The sequence below is a fragment of the Varanus komodoensis genome, unplaced genomic scaffold, assembly GCF_004798865.1.
Source record: "Varanus komodoensis strain SLA01 unplaced genomic scaffold, ASM479886v1 scaffold3, whole genome shotgun sequence".
Classification (NCBI taxonomy): domain Eukaryota; kingdom Metazoa; phylum Chordata; class Lepidosauria; order Squamata; family Varanidae; genus Varanus; species Varanus komodoensis.
Genome location: NW_025335761.1, coordinates 20,054,763 through 20,075,553, shown reverse-complemented (window position 1 = coordinate 20,075,553; position 20,791 = coordinate 20,054,763). Strand labels below are relative to the sequence as shown.

General features: G+C 45.0%; 1 protein-coding gene across 1 annotated transcript in view; it reads left to right on the top strand.

The window, feature by feature from the left end:
* Nucleotides 1–2,415: 2,415 nt before the first annotated feature.
* TYRO3 (TYRO3 protein tyrosine kinase) overlaps nucleotides 2,416–20,791 on the top strand; it is a 69,391-nt gene continuing 51,015 nt past the window's right edge. The window contains exons 1-3 of the mRNA XM_044437033.1: nucleotides 2,416–2,699; nucleotides 11,083–11,266; nucleotides 17,245–17,345. Coding sequence (XP_044292968.1) covers nucleotides 2,606–2,699; nucleotides 11,083–11,266; nucleotides 17,245–17,345 — 379 coding nt within the window. The 5' untranslated portion in view covers nucleotides 2,416–2,605. The remainder of the gene's footprint in view (nucleotides 2,700–11,082; nucleotides 11,267–17,244; nucleotides 17,346–20,791) is intronic.

The following is a 20,791-nucleotide window of genomic DNA, read 5'->3' as shown; positions in this document are numbered from 1 at the left end:
GTTACCCTTAGGTCCATTCTGGGAATGACAATTGAAAGGCTCATAATAGGAAAGGCTCTGGAATCCCTAGATAGGGAAGGGAGGTTGGTGGCCATGCAACAAGGTTTCCACGAAAACAAGTCCTGCCAGACGAACCTGTGAAATTCTATGACAAGGTTTCGAGGTGGCTAGATGGAGAGGACACGGTTGATGTCTTTTACCTGGATTTCAGCAAGACCTTTGACAAAGTGCAGCATGATATTCTGGTTGAGAAATTGAGGAGTTTTGGGATAGACCAATGCACTGTCTGATGGTTTAGGGCATGGTTGATGTACCGAAAGCTGGGGGTAACTATTAGTGGGGAATCATTGAGAGAGTGGTTGGTGATGAGTGGGGTCCCCCTGTGCTCTTTCCTGGGACCAATCCTGTTTAATCTTTTCATCAATGACCTGGAAGAGGGGGTGACAAGTCTGCTGATCAAATTTGCCGATGATACTAAAATGGGGGCGATGGCCACAACCAAGGAGCAGGTATTCTGGATCTAAAAGGATCTGAACAGACTATGGAAGTGGGCTGGGGACAACAGGATGGTGCTCAGTGTGGGTAAGTGCATTATACTGGTTGCTTCAAACAACACAGTTGGAAGCATATAGCCAGCCAGGAGGGTTGATTTTGGGCAGGAAACTTCTACAAAGCACCCATCTGAATCAGAAGTACATTTAATATTAGAGCCTTCAGCTCCTTTTTCAAATAAAAGTGGAACTTTTAAAATTATGAAAAATGAAATGTGTACCTTAGCCTTTAGACTTCAAATCTACGCACATTTAATCAGAATGCAGTGGGATTTACTTTCAAACAAACATTGTAGGACTGCTCTGCTCAATTATTTTACACATTTCCTACTCAGCGTTCACTGGCTGCATTAGTATGGGTTGCTAGTGCCACCCCCTGTTCCATAGCTTTCCCCTTTGGCAGAAGTTGTTTATAATTTATATTTGAGCTAGGACGCTTCTGCTGGGCGATGAACCAAACTCAGCCTTTCACAAAGTTTCCTTATTGTCTTATGGAAAAAATTGGTAAGTTCTATTCAAACCATTTATCAGACAGCCTATGTAAAATTCTAGAACTGGCGTAATACAGCTTTCCATGTGCCCAGACATTGCACTCTGCTGTGGGAAGAGTAGAGATGGAGGTAGAAAGGGGTAATTTATTAATGGAAGAGCTACTTAGGACCATTTCCAGTGTAATGCATTAACTCCATGCAGGTCCAAGACCATCACAGCCTGAGGTGAAGGACAAGATGGTGCCTTCCCCAGTTTCACAGACTTGCCTGGATTAAATCTTTTTTTAATACTGGGGATGGGACAAGGCAGTAATGTCCATTGCACCCGAGGGAAATTGACTAGTATAACACTGCAGCAGGAGCAGTCACCTTGCTCTGCCTCTTGATGAGGCCAACCTTGGAAAAGTTTGTCGAGAAGAGCACCTGAACAATGCTGAATGTAAAATTAATGTGGGTTTTAAAAGACAGAACTAGAGGGGGCGGGTTATCATCCAAACCCCTCTGAGCCTTCCTGCAGCATCCGCATCAATGTGGATGTCTGCATAAACGTGTATTGCATGCGCTGGTTTGTGTGGGTTTTTCCCTATTTTGTTGCCTTGTAGCTGTGCATGCATTCCTCCACAGGTGTATTCCAGCGAAGAAACAGCCCGACAGCCCAAGGCTGCGCGGAAGGGCTGGGCTGCGGCAGGCACTGACTTCTCGGTCAAAGCACGATCATTCCTGATTTCGGCGAAGGCCAAGCGCTCCCCGCGAAGAGCAGCTGGTCGGCCTGCGCAAACGAACAGGCTTGTCCCTGCGCTGCGCGACTGGCGCAACATAGGGATGCGGCGGTTTCTTCTGTTTCCCTCCCGCTTCCAGAGGCCGCACGCCCCCATTCCTGCAGGCTTGTTATTTTCCACTTCCCGCGTGCGGGGGAGAAATAAAGTTCAAGGAAGCGGGATAAGAAATAGCTGCGCTACATATTCATGAGGCCGGTGGTGATGTCATGAGCAGCGCAGCTCCGCCGTGGGGGCCTCCCGAAAGCGCCATTTCCTGGAGGAGCAGGAGGAAGCCAGCGCGAAAAGATTTTGCCGAAGGAAGTCGCGGCGGCGCTCGGGGGGAAGTTGGCAGCCCGGCCGAGCCTGGATCGCCGAGTGAACTCTTGTGCACCGCGGGAGGCAGGCCAGCAGGGGGGGACCTTCTCGGCTCGGAGACGCGGGATTACAAGCCCGGGGAAGAGGAGCAGAGGGAGCCGCCGAGCCGAGCCGCGCTGCGCGTGCCGATCGCTGCTCGCTGGACCGGCCACATCAGGGGCGCCTCCTCGCGCGGCCAGGTCGTGCGTGTGGAAAGGTCGCCTGCTACGCGCGCAGGGGGCTCCGTCGGTAAAGGCATCGTCGCTTCGGCTCCCTCCTGAGCTCCCGATTCAACCCCCCTCTGCTTTGCCGTACGCCCATCCTCCCCTTTTTTCCCTCCCGTTCCTTTATTTTTTCGAAAGATTTGTGCGGGGGGTGTGTGGAAGCGAGGAGAGGCAGCCGCTTTGGAGGTAGCTGGGAGGATGATGATAAAGATGATGATGTGGAAGAGATGGAGATGAAGCAGACTATGCAGATCCGGGGACTCCTGTTGCTGCTGCCGGCACTATGGGCTCTGTCTTTGCGGGACGGCACGGCGGTCACAGGTAAGGCTCCGCAGCTGCCCTGGCCGAGGCGGAGAAAGCCGGGCGGCTCTCTTCAACTGGGCGGGGGCAGGGAAGGCGGCGGGCGGGGGATTCGGGGCAACATCTGCACGATTCACTTGGCCTTGCCCCAGGTTGTATTTTCAACGCCTCTCAAGTTCGTCCCCGTGGAAGCTTTGGAGGCTCTTCGGTTCTTGCTTAGCAGTTGCTCAGTTCGCCTCTTCTGCGGTTGGTCTTGGCCAGTGATTTACAGTTTCATATGGGGCTTGCTCGAGCGATGGGATTCCCGTTCCTCCCCTTTCCTAGATTTCTGACTCGCTCGGTTGAAAACAACCAAACTCCTCTTGACAATTGACTTCTCCGGAAGGGACTGCTGGGAGAAGCAAGAAGGAGCCGCCGCTATAAATACAGCCCCCATTTCACCCCCACCCCGTCTTCCCAGGGTGCTGTGAAGCTGGCCTAAATCTCTTTTTAATTGCTAATCGGAGCTGAAGCAACTTGGAGAACTTGATTGGGGGAATGCGTCCCTCCTTTTCCCAAATTAATCTTGAAGCTTCCTTTTATAAGTAGCTTGGGCATTTTATTAGTTCATCCCTCACCGTATGTTAATGAACGGTGCCTGCAGCAGAGTCAACAGTTAGTGTCTCCTCTGAATTAGTTTCCTGGCACCTTTCTGTCAGTTTCCCTGCAATAGTAAGGCAAACCAGCTCCTTTACAGGAGTGAATGCATTTTTGAAATAGTCACGATTTGCAACATGTGACCCTCTCACCCCAGTACCTTCCTTGCTGGTTAAATGGATCGGTCCATTTTGAAGCTGAGTGTTTAGTCCAGTCATGAGCAACCTGGTGCCTGGTGCCTTCCAAATATGTTGGATCGCAGCTAATATGGCGAATGGTCGGGGGTTATGCCAGTTGTAATCCAAAACATCTGGAGGGCACCAGGTTGCTTCCCTTTGGTTTAGCATGATGCTTTTATGTGTCCGTTTGAAGCTGTTCCATAGGTGGCTTGGCTACATTTTCAGAAGTCTTAAGTGAAGACACAACAGCACGCACTGGCCTCGATTAGGCTGCTCTGTGGTTAGGACACTTGGAGGTGGGGAACCACAACATCAGTGAACAGCCCAGTATTCTCTAAAGCCGTGCATGGCAACTACTCCACAAGTACATTTGTTTCATCAACATCTTCTGGAATAATAATCATGGGGAATTTTGATTTCTGTGGGTACTTTTAAAAAATGTTTCTAAGGACTTTGGCTGATCGTATTTATGTTTCTGTATCTGAGTACTGGTTGTAGTTCGTATACGTAGGAAGGTTCTTCTTTTTTGCGTGTGACTTGATCCCAGACTTTTGACATGGTGGCAACATGCATTGATTCAAGAAATGTGTTTTCTTCATTGTGGTGATGACATACCACTACCACCAATGCAAAAACTTTGAGGAACTTGGATTGACATGTGGCCATAGATTTATTTAGCATTTTGCAAATAAACAGTGTTACTCATCAACAAAATAAGAGAAAGTCCAGTGAAATGGTGGACTGAATTTGCAAAACCATTTGAACAAATTATTTTCTTCTCTAACTCTACTGAGGCTATAATTCTAAATTCATTTACTGGGAGCTAAGCCCTATTGAGCCCAGTGATGTTTAAGTTGAAGGAAAAATGCATAAGATTGTATTGTTATGGTACAAGAAGGGCAGGTAGTTCTCAATGTCTACAGGTGTCCTCCAATTTCTTTTCTAATAGACAGGTAGGGGAGAAAGGGAGAAAGACAGCCAATGTTTCCTATAGAAGCTCTAAAAGTGTATAGTCAGAATTTAAGTTCTCCTGTTGAAACAAGCTAGGCAAAATAAAGGAGTATATACTAAATGGAACGGAGCGTTCAGGAGCATACTGTCACAAACCGTGGTTAGTCAATAACCTGCTCAGAAGGACACAGACCCATGTGCATGTGGCTTGGATGCCGTTAGCCAGGCCTGTTGCTTGAGTTTGGGTGGCCAGTTCCTGACTTGCAGGCAGTGTTGCTTGCATCCTCAGCAGTGAGACATCTGAGACTCCAGCGCTTGCATGGCAGTGGCCCTTTCCCCCCCTACACTGGTGGTATGGGAGCCAGAGTTTCTGCTTTCTAGAGCCGCAGTCTTATCTCTGTGTCATGAACTGGCAATTCCAGGTAGGATCCATTTGGCACTATTGGTTAGTGTGGCTGAGTGGGTGCCGACTAACTCAGCATTGCATCAAAGCATTCTGCAAGCAGACGGAAAGGAACAACATAAGCGGATAGGAATGAAAAGACAGGAAAGACAAGTCCGAAAGGCAAAAGATGATCTGGACTCGCTGGCACCAGGTTGACAACTTCCTGTGGCGCCACCTTAATAGTTCTCTATGTATCAGCCTGACAGTCTTTGACCAGGAATATGACTGACCAAATCCAGGAATTATTGTATACTTCTCTGAGGCAGTCAAAGTCTGCAAACTTTGATGAAATAAGGGAAGGTGAGAAAGGTCTACGATCTCTCTGGTGTTCCAAGTTTAATAGCCGCTCATTCCGTTATTACAGCAGTGAAGCAGAACCTGCCACTGCCGGTGAGGAGTCTGCATGTGTAAAAACTGCACCATGTGCTCTTGCTTGGGCAAGCTTCCACATCAGTATCTGTTGCTCCTGAAAATGCGTTTCTGCAGCATGGATTTTTCCTATATTAGGGGGCTGATCAGCGTCATAAACAGCTCTTACATAGTGTTGTCAAGCCATGGAGTCACCAACTCTGAACTACCCTCCAGATCCAAAGGACTTAGTTCCTGGTCTTATATGTCAGAAGCATCTGACAGTATTTTGAAGATTTGGGTGGCTATTTGTCATGCAGACACATACTTCTAGCCACCAATTTTTCTCTCCTAAGAAAGCCTATTTGCTAGTGGTAATCAACATTTGCAGAGTCTGAAACTGAATAAGCAGCAGTGCAAAGGAGTCTAGCAGCAGTCAGTATATTGTCAGGTCTAGTTAGCAATTAGTTTAAATGCTATTACAAAATTGGTTAGGGAACTGTTACTTACAAATGGTAAGGACACAGAGGAACCAAGCCTCTAAAGAGCAGAACCCACAGGGAGACCACAGTGTCGCACTGTGTCCTGCTGAGTATTATTCCGAAACAAATGCAGCCCAATCCTTGCTGTTCCTCTTCTTACTGGCAAGGCACCCTTCACAGCTGGGCAGCTGTGGTGCAGCTACTTCCTGGCCTCATGGGATCTGTTTGGCCTTTCCTGTTTTTGCTAAATTTCTGTGTTGCCAAGTGGTAGCTAGGAAATCAAGCAAATGTATTTATATAAACATGAAGCAATATGTATTAATGCTTTCATATAGACTTCCATATTTTTGCTGTTTTTTAAGCAGTTCGCATCTGGCCGTAAAAGGTATATTGCTAAAAGCCACACTGCTCTATGGGTCCGGATCCATGAGAATTATTAAGCTGCTTCTCTTAATTGAGCAACTTGAATTGATTTCCATAATCATTACATTATGAAGAGGCATTAGGGACTGTGTTTTGATTATCTCCATGCCGAAGAGTTTAATTGGGTAACACTTGTGGCTGGAAATTGGATATTATATCTCTCTGTGTGTCTGTATGCTTATATGTAATATATCTTAATATTAGCCTCTCATCTTTTCACATTTATGTTATATTTTTTATTATTTTATTTTTATTTATTTTATTTAGAAGACTTCCATGCCGCCCCATTAGCCGAAGCCTCGGGGCGGCTCACATCCATAAATAAACTTCCATAGAATAATATAAATTAACAGTATAAATTAAGTCGCCCTGGCCAAAGAATAAAATGAATAAATACTATTAACAATTAAAATGATATTTGAATAAAAAAGGTCTTCGCCTGGTGCCAAAAAACAAATAACGACGGCGCCAGGTGGACCTCTGGGGAGCACATTCCATAGATTGGGCGCCACCTCAGAGAAAGCCCTCCTCTGAGTACTCACCCTCCTAATTTCCTTCATGGAGGATTCCCAGAGAAGGGCCTCTCCCGCAGATCCCAAGGGACGGGCAGGCATATATGGACGTAAGTGCTTGTTCAGGTAACCAGGACCCAGGCCGTTTAGGGCTTTATAGGTCATCACCAACACCTTGAATTGGGCCCGGACTTCAATGGGAAGCCAGTGAAGCTGACGGAGGACTGGAGTCATGTGAACATAACGACCAGTCCCCGTCAGCAGCCTGGCAGCTCTATTTTGAACCAATTGAAGTATCCGGACCGTCTTCAAGGGTAGCCCCACGTAGAGCGCGTTACAGAAGTCAAGTTGGGAAGTCACCAACGCATGTGTCACTGTCGCCAGGCAGTCATACTCCAGGTAGGGGCGCAGCTGATGGATCAGCCAAAGCTGAAGGAAAGCGCTCCTCGCCACTGCTGTCACCTGAGCTTCCAATGAAAGCTCTGGGTCGAGGAGCACTCCCAAGCTGCGAACCTTGTCCCTAAGAGGGAGTGCAACCCCATTCATGACTAGGTTCAGTTCACCCTCCCCGAAGCCTGATCCGCCAACCAACAGGACCTCCGTCTTGTCTGGATTGAGCTTCAGTTTATATATCTTATGCAATTGTTCATTTGCTTTTATCAAATGCCAAAAAAATATCCAGTTGGTACTTTGAAACTTCTTGCCTTTCCCCTTCTTGTAATCTAGTCCTTCTTGTACCTTGTCCTGTACTCTCCTTTGCACTTCGATTCCTAGAACCCCAGCAAGTATGGGAAATCTGAAATTGCTTCCAAAGATAGCAATATTTGTTCATGATTTAGGTGATTTGGCCAAGTGGGTTACTAACAGGAGAGTAATTTTGCTGCTACAAGGTATTTGCCTGTATTATAAGATTGCCTAGCATTTCATGCATGGAGTTTAGGTTTCTATAACATGACTGTTTCAGCATTGTTATGAGAGGGAGGGTGCTTTCATTCACGTGTACACACACATGCACACAGACACTATATTCAATTGCTGAATTAAATAATAATGGCTTAGGAGTGTTTTTAGTTCCTTAGCTCCCCCTCCCCACAAAAATATCTTTCTAAAGTGTTGCATGTAAATGTAAGATATTTTGCCAGCTTCACTGCTCTCAGCAGTTTTCATTACCAGAGACAACAAAATAATAATAATTACAAAGAGCATGCTATGGGAACCAGTAGATTCCCAGACTACTAATCCAATAAAAATCCAATAAAAGAATGAAACACATTTTTTCTATACAGATTTATTAGGTGGAGTGACTATTATAGAAATTGCATAAATGTATTTGATTCACAATATTTTTATTACTATATTGCCTAATAAGCAAAGTTACTCACCTCAATTTAGGCTAAAAATATAAAACTGGAAGAAGTAAAAGGGAAATACTAATTCTCAAACAGAACAAAACTAGCAACAGCATGAAACCAACAATAGGAAATACTTTTTTAGTGCCCAGATGTTAAAAGTGTTAAATATGTATAGGACCGAAAAGCTTTGAAAAATAAAAGTTATTCACCAGGCACTGAAAAAAGCTGCTGTGTAGTCATTAGGCTTGCCTCCACCAGGAAGGCCCTCAGTTCACCTTCAGCTGGCCTGCACTCAGTGTTATGGGGTGGCCTGCCCATAGGCTGCTTCCAACATGGCAAAAGCTGACCTCTGTTCACACAACGGATGTTCCCCAGCCTCTTCCTTTCCCTTTCACAGCCTGCACAGGAGGGTCCCCAGGCTTGGGAGTGTATGTGGGGGAGGGGGGGCTGCAGGGAGTAGAGAGAATTTACTCCACTGGCAGATGCATTTGGGTCACTGGTGCGATCAAAGTGACTAGCACATGGCCAAATGCTGTCATTTAGGTTTGGGAGTGTTCTGAGCTGGCAGCACCAGCGAAGGCCTGAGCCTGATTTGTACCAACAGTGGGAAAGGGTATTCAAAGAAGTTGCCAGGTAGTATCAGCAGCATTATGCCAGTGTTTTTAATGAAGAACATCAGTTGTAGGGTGCATTCTGAAAGCATACATAGGACTGGAGTTGCCACCTTTTTATTTTGCAGTGGCCCTCTGCCTTTGAAAGCAGCGCTTCAGAGCAGAAACCAATGTATTTACATTTTGGGTGTGTTGTACTTGATTCTGCCATGAACTCTGGAAAAGCAAAGGAGCCTGGAGAGGACATGGAAACACAGAAATGGAGTGATTCGGAAGGGGTCTCCCAGGCCATCTAGTCTGACCCCTGGCTCCAACTGGCTCCACTCATGACATGCCTACCATGTCATGTCCATATCCATGTCAACTGTGGCAACCTCATAGCAGGATATTTGAGTTTGTACCAGTCACTTCTGTCAGAGGCTTCAGTTATGGCAGCCCTCCCTCCTATCATCAACTGGGAACGAGGGGAGTTGGGAGTTGTGGTCCAACATATCTTGAGAGCACCACATTTGGGAAGGCTGGCTTATGGGCATCATGTCATGGGGATGGAGCAGGGGGGAAATCCTTTTCTTTGTGCCTGCTGATTGTCTGCCTGGTTGCTTGTGGAATGAACAGTGGGTACCAGATGCAACAGATACTTGCACTTGCAAGCTGCTTATTAATGGTTGTGGACTGACTGACTGACTGAATGAATGAATGAAAGAAAGAGTGTCAGTACTTAGGATATGGGTGCTCTTCTTTTATACTTGTCTCAGCCCAGCTCCCCATTCCCCCAATAGCCATTTCCTTGGTGCCCATAGCTGGGGCATCACTTGTCACAAATTAAGTCGCTGCTACAAGAGTCACCCATTCATTACAGTGTGTTGCATAGTCTGCATGGCTCCCCATAGCATGGCTGCAGAGGAGACTACATCACAAATGCTTGGCCAGCAGGGGCAGTGGTTAGAGTGGAGTACCTGAAGGGCAGCTCCAAAGTTCTTGCACGTTCCATCCCTGCTCCCTTCACTCCTGGCCTTTGCACAATTGGCATTATTGTTGGAAAGGAGATTCTAAAAGAGATCAGCCAAGTGCCCTTGGATCCCCCTTCGGACCTTTGCACTGAATGTGTGATGGTCTCCATTTGGACTGCAGATACTGGGAGGCAGAGCTTGAACACACAGTCCTCCTCATGCATTTGCAGCAAATTCCAGAGTGAATGTCAGCATGTTGGAACAGAGTAACTTCTCAATGCCTGTAATACTGAAATGACAGTTTAATGTAGCTATGTATTAAATGCACGTCCCCTTTCCATCAGCCTGCTCAGAGGGGCTAACAAAATCAACAGCCCATAAAGTATTAACACCAATCAATACAAACTAGTCATGACTCATTGCAAAGGTAAGAATCCTATTAATAATCTGACAGAAAACAGATAATTGGCACTTCCTTTTCTGTTGATAGCTAACAGAACAGCGGTCCAGCAGTTACAGCAGGGATAATGAAAGAAGTTTGGCGTTATCTTGAAACTTGCTATTCTACCTTGCTGCTTATTTACCATTCTGTTTGTTTTCTTCCTTGTCACATATGTTCATTTTTCTCCCATGGGCTGTTCCAGCCTACCTCAGTATCACTGCCTGCTATCGTCTTTCATGCATCAATTTCTTATGGAAGCAATTGCTCTCCACCTACCCATTTCAACACATTTGAGGGCCCCGAGGCATTTATCCCAAAAGAAATCTAAGAAATGCAACTGCCTGCAAATGAATTAGTGACACCCATCCAAATGGGGGATGATATCAGAATTTGGCACTGCATCCTAGGTTTGGAGGTTGCTTGGCTACTGGATGAAGTAATCCCATGCCGCACATTAGAGAGAGAGAAAAGTAGATTCTGTAAACAGCTTCATGGCAAAACTCTCAATCAGACTTTGCTTCCACAGTGCTTAGGAGCTTTGGCAATAAAGGGAGTGTGTTCACTGAATAACCCCCTGTATGAATGATTTCTTAAAATGTCAGCTCTTTTCGTAGGTAGTGATCAAAAGCCATGATTCCCAAAGAGAGCATGAATATTACCTGGCAGTCAAAAATCCAGAGGGGACTTGGGTAGGATTGTACCACCATTCCAAGAATAACACCTTGAAAAGCATTGCCAGGGTCCTGTTGCACTGATTCCATCTGTATTTGCCACTCACACATCGGTGCTCTGTGACTTTCGCCCCGCTGATCTCCAAATTGGCATATTACAGAAGAACCTCCACATGGATTTAGCCTCCTCTGTTATTTGCTAACTGGAATTTCAAGACTCTTATCCTATAATCATTCAACAAATATAATAAAGCTTTGATGAGGCCTTTTTGGGAGGCCTATGTGTTTTGTTCTTCAACTGTATTGCATGCCAGGCCACCAACCTTGATTAATTTGCTGTACTCCCAACCTCCTCACTCCCCTCTTGTGGGCGTGGAGAGGAGGGAGGTTGCTTTCTTTTAGGAACGAAGGCTACAGGAATGCCAATCAAACTGAAGGTGTCTCAAGGTCAGCCTGTGAAGCTGAACTGCAGCCTCGAGGGAATGGAAGACCCAGAGATGCTATGGATCAAGGATGGCGCTGTGGTGCAGAGTGTAGACCAGGTGTACATTCCAGTCGATGAAGAACACTGGATTGGTTTCCTCAGGTAGGTGTGATGCACAGAACAGAGGATGCCAAAAAAAAAAAAAAAGTTTACATTTTTTGCTCTGTGGCACTCAGGATGACATTCGTCCCCTCCCACTGATTTTATCTTCACAACAGCCCTGTGAGATATGTTCAGCTGATACAACTGTGCAAACATGAGCTGTGCAAATATGCAGTGCACTCACAGGTATTCCACCCAAAGCTTTCTTCTTTGATTAAAATCCTGGGCACCTAAACATTTCATGCCTAGGAATCTGAAAGTCTATTCTGAACCACTTCCTGTTCCTGTAGTTAATAATACTTTTTCTTTGTGTGGCACTTTCAAGTGTCCAAAGCACTTTGCATGCATTATGTGGTTGTAATCTAGCTGTACAACCACCATAAGGATATCAGTATTATTATCCTTCACACTGTTGATAGGCGATGGGGTGCTGGGGCTGAGGGGCAGTGGCCTGTTTGAGGCCACCTAGTAAGCTCACAGCAGGGGCAAGAGGCTACCTGGGGGATTCCTGATTCATAGCTTAACTACTCTGCTCCCCTACGGTTGGAGGGAAAAGCATAAAGATGGGTGGGCTGCAGGACAGTACATGACCAGGAGTCAGAGGTGATCTTCCAAGCCAGCCCTGCCATTAGACTGAGGGAAGCGGTCACTTCAGGTTGGCAGCTGCTGGGAGGCAGCAGCAAGGAGGTGGAAGAAGGACGTGTGTCATGTGGTCTGCTTTGCCCCCACCCCACCCCCAAGTTAGCTGGCTGTCATCAGGTGAAGTGGAAGAAGCCCTCATGTCACTGGTGTTGAAGACAGATACATCTGCCCAATTCAGTTGGCTTTTATACGTGGAATGGAGGGGGAGTGTTTTCTTGTCCTTCACCTTGGGCAGCAAATTGCCTTGGGCCAGCTGGTGTGATCTGGTCATGACATAAGGCATGCATTTAGTACACAACTCTTTTTATCGCTTAGGGGGTACAAAGGAAGCAAGAGCCTGTGTTCCCCCCCCCCCCCCCCCGACTGGCTGGGAGGCTGACTTTCCCCAGGGAAGTTCAGGTCAAGAAGTCAAGTCAAGGCTGACTGATCAAGCTGTGGGAGTGTCGTGCCTGACGCCCCAGCAGAGGCGGCACCTCACGAGGAGGATTTATGCTTAAGACCCTGTAGCCAAATGTCTCCCCGACAACCTAGCTTGGGAATGGCTGAACAGATAGCCGTGCCTCATCCTGACCCTTTGCCCATTGAGCAAACACCCAAGCCTGCATCAAAGCCAGAGGGCTCCGAGGGAAAAGGCACTATAAGTTCTGCTCATGGAGAGCCTGAGCAGACTGCCCCCCTTCCTCCTGACACTGAACCTCCTGAGCATGACACAGGAGACACAGGAGGCGGAGTAGACCTTTCCCGCACGACCCTTAGGCATTCTCTGCGCAGATTGGAGCAAAAGCAAGCTTTGTCCCGCCTCAGAGGGGAAAGGTGGGACCAAGATAGCTAGTCCCACGTGGGCTCCCTGAGAGATGTCACTAAGGAGTTAGCATCTGCCTTGTAAAGACCTCAACAGTAGAGTTTATCTGTAGTGTTGTAAATCTTGTAGATAAGTAGCAATAAAAGACTTTAGTTTTATTGCTCACGAACTGTGTGGGTTGTTTACCTATTGAGCCGTCATTCACAACAGGGAGGGATGCAGCCCCATTTCTAAGACCAGCAACTGACTTCTCTGTCTTGCCTGCTATGCCTTGAGAGCAAAGTTTTGCTTTAGCTGGAGGAACCATGTTGAGCCAAGAGCTAGTGTGCAGTGGCAAGAGGAAGACAAAGTTGAGGTTGAGAGTGAAGCCTGAAGAGGCCAAGCTCTGAACAGTTCTATAATATGTGTGTTCAGTACAGTTGGGGTCTGTGTTGAATTTCCTTTTTGATTTAATGTTGGAGCTTACCTTATTTGCTTTAAAACACCAGTGGAAGTAAAGAAAGCAAGAATAAGGTGATCATTTCTAAGGGGGAGTCTTAGATGCTACAGAGATCATAGACTAGGGGAAACAGCACTGGCAGGAGAAAGTGGAACTTCACACTTTGGAGAGATGAGATACACTCCCTGTTTGGTTTTCACCAAGTCCTGTGTTTTAGAGTAAGAGAGCATCCTTGGTTGGGGCTGGAAAATGGGGTTACCTTGGGAGGGGACCCTAGTATATCGTATCACTAGATGACCTGTGCCAAGAGTTTGCTGCTCAGCTAGGCAGCTGGTGGGAAGGGCTTCTGATGCTCTGAACAATTTCCTTGTATGCAAACGTACAGTGGCGTTAGAGAGCTCCTGAAGGGGGCTCATAGTACCTGATTGGGCTCTTGCCATGATCCAAACTCCAGGCAATAAGGCTTTCTGGAATGGTTCATAGAAAAAAGTTCTGTTTCACAAGTAACTAAATTAAGGCATATATAATATTTAAAATCTAGTGCCACTTTCTGATCAGAGGATTTCTGTTTCCTACATCCTGAATTTGGCTGTGGAATAAGGGTTCGTTTTTATGACAGAGAGACAAAAATCAATGGAGAGTCTGCCAATTTGACATACAAAGGCAGCCTTTCCCTCTCCTGATGTATTTTCCTTTCTAATGGTTACAGTCTGCCCTATAATTAAACTTTCTCTGGGCCACTTACAGGGGGAAAAGAACAATGAAATGAATGCAGTAAAATGTGATGTAGCATTTTGTAAATTGACCCCCAAATTGACCATCCCGACATTTTATCTTAGCTGTTCACTTTATTAGCAAAGAGAGCCCAGAGAACTATTCACTCCATTAATTCCATAGCATGATTTCTTAAGATTAGAGCTAAGCAGAACAGGCAGTGTGCCTTGTATTAGGCAGCACTGCTTCCTGCTTGTGCTGTACTGTTCTGGTACAGTACAGCTTTCCATCTCCTGGCCTTTGTGTTTATAGCATCTTTTTCTGAGGGCAAATGAAAAACAGCTTCACCACTCCCTTTTCACCTTGTTTGCTCCAACATTTCTTACAGCAAAATGGGAAGGTTAAATTCAGAAATGTACTTAAAAGTTTGCTTGCATTCATTTATTCCCACCATGTCCCTCTCTCCTTCTCTTTGAATAAAAGAGATGCCCTAATTAAAATCAAGCTTCTGAGATCTGAATCCTTTTGGGAGAGGAGGATGTGTCATACAAACCAAGCCTTAGTCATCCCCCACAAGATATGTTCCAGCACATTTACTCCGTCCTTTAGATCAAACCAAGCTTGCTACACTACATAAAATATAATGTTCAAAGTAGTTTGCTTGAGGTGTGCAGAAAAAAAGAATCAGGCATTTTTCTTGAGACTCCTTGCAACTGTAGTGAATCCAGCAGCAATGGCCAGATATGTACAAGAGTTGCCTGTTCCCAAACACCTCTTCCCTGAGTCTGTTTGCATTCATAGTTTCTCTAGAATCTTGAATTCTGAGAATCTGAGGGGTGACTCAGAGAAAGTTCAGGTCCCCCAATCCTTCCCACAGTCTGAATCATGTTTGCCCCATAGGATGGTCCTGCCATGATCTGCCCCAGCTGGAATACAGCCTGGCTTGACTTTGACCTGTAGTTGCATCAACCCGAGGCTGTTCAATGTAGTCTTCACTCTCATATAAATCTATATATGCGCCTTAACTTGAGCAAGTGGGACAGAATGTCTCCCTTGGGTAGACTTTTAAAGCTGTGATAACACTTTGCATTGAATGCAGTGACTTCCCGAGATACCATATACTATGTTTTCCCTCCCCAATGAGAAAGAAATGAGTTCATTAGGAGCCTTATGAAGTTTCAGCTGCACTGCTGAAGAAGGTCATGGAGGAAGTGTTCCAACTCCTGAGTCATTACCTTGATGAAGGAACATTTGCTCCACCCTCTTCATTCCTGTCAGACCAATACATTTACTTTCTCTGCATGTTTTCAGGCTCCAGTCTCAGGATTTGAGTGGTCTGGCAACCTCCAGGTTGAAAGCAGTTAGACTTTCTGGAACCCAGCGAATTAGTTAACTCTCTTGCTTTCTTCAGACAGGAATTCCTTGGCACTTGGTTAATTAATTTGTACAGTAGTTCTAGATAAGCACTTATCTCTCCTCTGTGGGAACCAAAGATTCCATAGCAGTTTTGAGAACAGTAGGTTTCCCCTGTCCCTCTCCCAACCCTAATATTTTTTGCCTCAGGGCATATTTTCAGTCATTTGTGTTGTGCTGTTTGCTCTGCAGTATTTGGCTAATCTCCTCCTTCAAATAACTCCTGAGACCTATTCACTTGAACATTTTTAATTGAAAAGATGACTACATGGGCTTTGCTTCACATCCATATCTAAGTGAAGAGTGACCGTGACATCACCCCACAGAATACTGAAAAACAATGGCTTGTTCTTACCACTTCAGAGGGCCCAAAAGCAGTGAGAACACATTTTTGCCTGCAGAAAATCCTGAGTTCAATCCTTGCCACTTCTTAGGTAGCAGGGCTGGGGAAGGCCTCTGTGTGAGACCTTGGAGAATGAGTGCCTCTCATATGGTGGAAGGGTGCCATTGCATTCATGCCTTTCCTGTGGATTTCCTATGGGAAGCTGGTTGGCTGCTATGTGAACAGAATGCTGGAACAGATGGACCTTTGCCTGACCACAAGAAGTAAGGAATAGATTTCATGTATTCTAAATGATTGTTTGTAGGCCAGCCTTTACGCTTGTTACAGTTGCTGGGTAGTATACAATTGATCATCAGGCAATAAAACAGTAGATACAATCCATAAAAATCAATTTACAGAAAATTAATATGGCTGCGTAAACAAAACATGTTTGCTAGCACCGAAAAGATTGAGCAACAAAGCTAAATGAGCCTCTGTAAGGAGGACATTCTGTAACCAAAAAATAACACTCCCCTTCTTTATTGAATATTCTGCCTTCAATAATGGATGTGCCTAAAGGAGGGTTTCAGCGTGTTGATCTGAAAAGAGATGTTTCTTCAGATACAGTAAGGCCTAGGTTCTTATAGTATAAGCTAGCTTCATATGGTCATAAGACTGCTGTGTTCCTGTGGATGCTGAAGGAGGAAGGCATATTATAGGAATACTTTTCCATTGCAGGAATGGTTCAAATGATTGTATGTCTGTACATCGCAGTATAGCTTTGAAATATTTTGTGATGACATGTGAAGTACTAGTTCCCCTTTACTCAGCACTGGTGAGGCCTCATCTGGAGTACTGTGTGCCACACTTTAAGAAAGATGCAGACAAGCTGGAAAGAGTTCAGAGGAAGGCAACAAGAATGACTTGGGGACTGGAAACAAAGCCATATGAGGAGAAATGGAAAGAACTGGGCATGTTCAGCCTCTAGAAGAGAAGACTGAGGTGTGATATGAAAGCTCTTTACAAGTACATGAAAGGCTGTCACAAAGAAGAAGGACACGATCTCTTCTTGATCATCCCAGAGTGCAGGACATGGAATACCAGACTTAAGTTACTGGAAACCAGGTCCTGGCTAGATATCAAGAAATTTTTCCTGACCTTAAGAGCAGTACAGCAATGGGACCATTCATTCATTCATTCATTCATTCATTCATTCATTCATTCAGCGAGCTTCTATGCCGCCCCATTCGCCGAAGCCTCGGGGCGGCTCACAACAATAAACAAATACATATCATCCATATAAAAACAGTATAACAACAATATAATTGGAGACGTCCTGCCCAAAGACATAAAATCAATAAATCATATTAACAATTAAAATGATGTTTAAATAAAAAGGTCTTGGCCTGGTGCCGAAAAACAAACAACTCCTGGTCACTTACCTAGGAGTTGTGGGCTCTCTCACACTAGAGGCATTCAAGATGCAACTGGACAGCCATCTGAGAGGGTTTAACTTGGGAGTCCTGCACTGAGCAGTGGGGGTTGGATCCTCTGGCCCCTTTCAACTCTACTGTTCTATAATTTGACAGCTAGTTGGTTTTGTGCTGTGTTATTTACAATTTTATACCCTTCTCTCAACATTTTAGCTTGAAATCTGTAGATCGGAGAGACTCTGGGAAGTACTGGTGCCAAGTTGAGACCAATGGAAAGAAGGAGGAATCACAGCAAGTGTGGCTCATTGTAGAAGGTAAGGGACTATATTGCTGGTTTTGTCCAGGTCATAGTGTCAAGTGCACAAGGCAACTGCATGTCAACATTGTGAGAAGAGATTTCCTGGCTGATGTTGGTCCATTTCCATTGTCTGTGCAGCTATGACCAACACTATTATACTATCACAGGGAGCCAGCTAAAGCCCAGAAGAGAGTGGTGTCACCACTGTAGAGACCTGTTGTATCGTTTTATCTCTGTGTTTAATTCTGCAGAATATGAAGCACATGCAGTGTTACATTTCCTGACTTGTATTTGAAAGTGTAGGCCAGAATCCACTAGAATATGGATGCTGGTGTTCATCTTGGTAATGTTAGAAACCTCTGCAGGATGTCAGATACATTGGAGAAGATCTAAAGATCCCTCCAAGATGTGCATCTGACATTTCTGACAGAATTAAGTTCTGCACTATGTGCTGAGAAATGTAATGTTAGCAATAGCATTATTAAAGGTCAGACCTGGGGCTTAACTTTGCATCAGGTGGCAGTGTGGGCTGCATCTGCCACTGGGAGACACTAGCCAGATGACCAGAGGGAGGAGACACTTATTAGATCAGGCCAAGAGGAAAAAATGAAAAACAAAGCAATTATTGATGTGGTCAGAGATCCAGTACCAAACATGGCTTACAGAGCTGAAGATTAGTAACAACCTGGGTTAGGTAAGATGAAACAGGTGACAAAAAGTGCAAACTGTGGGACGGTGGCTTGAAAGTTAGCTTTGGTGGGGCCAGATACATTTCACCAGATATATTTCACTCAACCACTTTGAGGCTGTAGCTTTAGCTGATGGGAGTCTGGCAAGGCAATCCAGAAGGTGGCTTTTACTTACAGAACTTAATCTGAAGGGACAAACGTCTGTGGCACAGGAAGTAAGGCCCGGCAGACTCTCTGCTCGAGATCCTGGTTTAACATCTTCCCTAGTAGCTTATACAGAATTATGTTTTGACAGATACAGTTTTTTCCCTAGGCTCAGTGCCAGCGCCTCCTAATAATTCATGCTTTTAATCTCAGGAAGAACCTGGTAACACCTTACCCATTCACCATGTTTTAATCGATCCATTTCATTGATCCATTTAGCTTGGAATGGCACCCTATTAATTTATACTAACTGTATACCCAAACCCAGAGAACACTTCAAATAGTGCTCTAGCGCCAAAGGTGTCAGCTGAACCTGCATGATTGAAAAGGGGTGAGTTGCTAAAGCTGGCTGTCTGTTGGTCCTCCTTGGGCTATAATTATAGCAGATCTCATAAAGTTAGTCGTGTCACGTCCAGAAGGGATTCTGGAAGGGGTTCTGTCGCTGCAGAAGCTGATCTGCAGTAGGGTCGCATTGCTGATGCAGTCAGCAGCACTTTTCTGACTCATGGCTGACTCAGTGTCCCAGCATGGGCTCAGAGTGCCGTGCTGCTTCAGGTATTCGTCTTTTTGCATGAAGGACTTTCATCTCTCCAAGTCATTAGAACATTCATAGCACTTTATTTTTTGGAAGAAGAAATCATGGGATGTTTGGGCTCTCTCAAGCATACTAGAAAGGAAGGAGATGTCTGTCTGTTCCCATGCCAGGATCTTAGGTACACGTGCAGGAGCTTGTGCTACATCTCTGAGCTGCAAAGTGAATTCAGGAGGTTTCTTGGTTAGCTTTATGATAAAAAAAGAAATAGGCATGCCAGGGTCAACATTTTGAAGAAAGGGAACTAATCAGAGAAAATGTAAGGCAGGCAATCTTTGTAAAAATGTCCTGGGTGCACATGTAGGTTTGTGTACCTACAAACACAAACAATCCTCCAGTGCCAGGTAGATGCATCAGAGCACACACAAATGCAGTGCAGTCTCCTCTTCCTCTAAATAATCTCTTTCATGCTGACAGAGCATCTATCATCCTTCCTTTGTGATCCTTCAGCGTAAAAGCCTGACATGACTCAGGGTTTTATGAACTCATTTAAACTGTCTTTCTTCCCAAATTTGCCTAAAGAAAAAGAAGGAACAGCTGCTTCAGCCATTGTAAATCAATAGACTTCAGTTCAAATCCCGACTGAACCATGAACTTAGTGTGCAACAAAGCAAATATCCCTCCGCTTCTATTCCTTGTCTAAAAATTGGAATACCAGCGACTCACATTACAAGATCACTATGAGAACTAACAATTACATGCTGTAAAACTGGGATTAAAAGTGGCATCCACATTCTTATGAATATTACCTTTTCTTTGGACATGCACATGCTAGGCATCTCATGAGTGGAGCTGGCTGGAGACTAGATAGCCCAGGAGGTCCCTTCTGACTCGCTCTGTTTCTATGTTCCTTTAGAGAAGTTTGAGGAGTTCAACTCTAAGGTAGTCATTTCACAATGGAACACATGAGCTTTCCTCGGTTCGCAGCTTATGAAAGGAAAAGTGCTTCTAATTTCTGGAGACATGCAGGACTAGTTCTACCATTAGGAAAGGTGAGGTAGCCTTCCTTAGGCAGCTGAACCTAAGTTATCCTTAAAAGGCCAGCAGTGGGAAGATAATTGACAATAATTAATTTCATTTACTATCACATTTTTCCAGTGGCTGGGGTGTGGTGGAGAGTAGTGCAAGTTTGTTCTGCCTCAGACACAAAATATCTCAGACAATTCTTCATTTTATTTATTTCTTTATTTAAAATATTTATATGCCATCCTGTTCGCAAAAAGTCTCAGGACGGCTTACAGCATAAAATATAACATAAATAAATTCCTGACCCACACTGGCTGCAGTTAAAAACATAGAAAAGACAATATTAAAACTTATTAAAATATTGCTGGAATAAAAAGGTCTTAACCTGGCGCTGAAAAACAAATAACGACGGTGCCAGGCGGACCTCTCTGGGGAGCACATTCCATAGATGGGGCGCCACCGCAGAGAAAGCTTCACTTCATTTTGCTTCACTTTTTACATCACCGCAAGTTCACAGTGTTTTTAATGCTCAGCTGCTTCTATTGTATAAGGGGCCAGACTGAATGATACTTTTCCCCTGATCCATGGAGGAAAGATGAGTGTGTCATCACTTCTGCTACCCTGGCCATTCATGCATATATAATATGTTCCCCTATGGCTTAATATTCCATGTATGTGGGCTAAAGTCATGCCATCAAACTACCAGATTTCCCAATGGTATGACCACATGGTCCTGGCTACATGAAGTGGGTTTTGTGCATGTAGGCTGTATTTGGATGCCTCATCCTAGTACAGATTGATGGGTTGATGGAGCGGAGGGAAAACGTGCTAGGTAGGTGCTCTCCCACTCCCTTTCCTGTGAAATGCTGGTTTGGAGGAAAGTATTGTATGATTTGGCCCTTGCTGCATACTTAATTTCACCATATCCATTAAAAGCTAAGTCACGTCTGACCTATTCAAGTGCTTTATTGCAACTATGTCCAGAGACAGTTGTCCCTTTCTGTTGACATC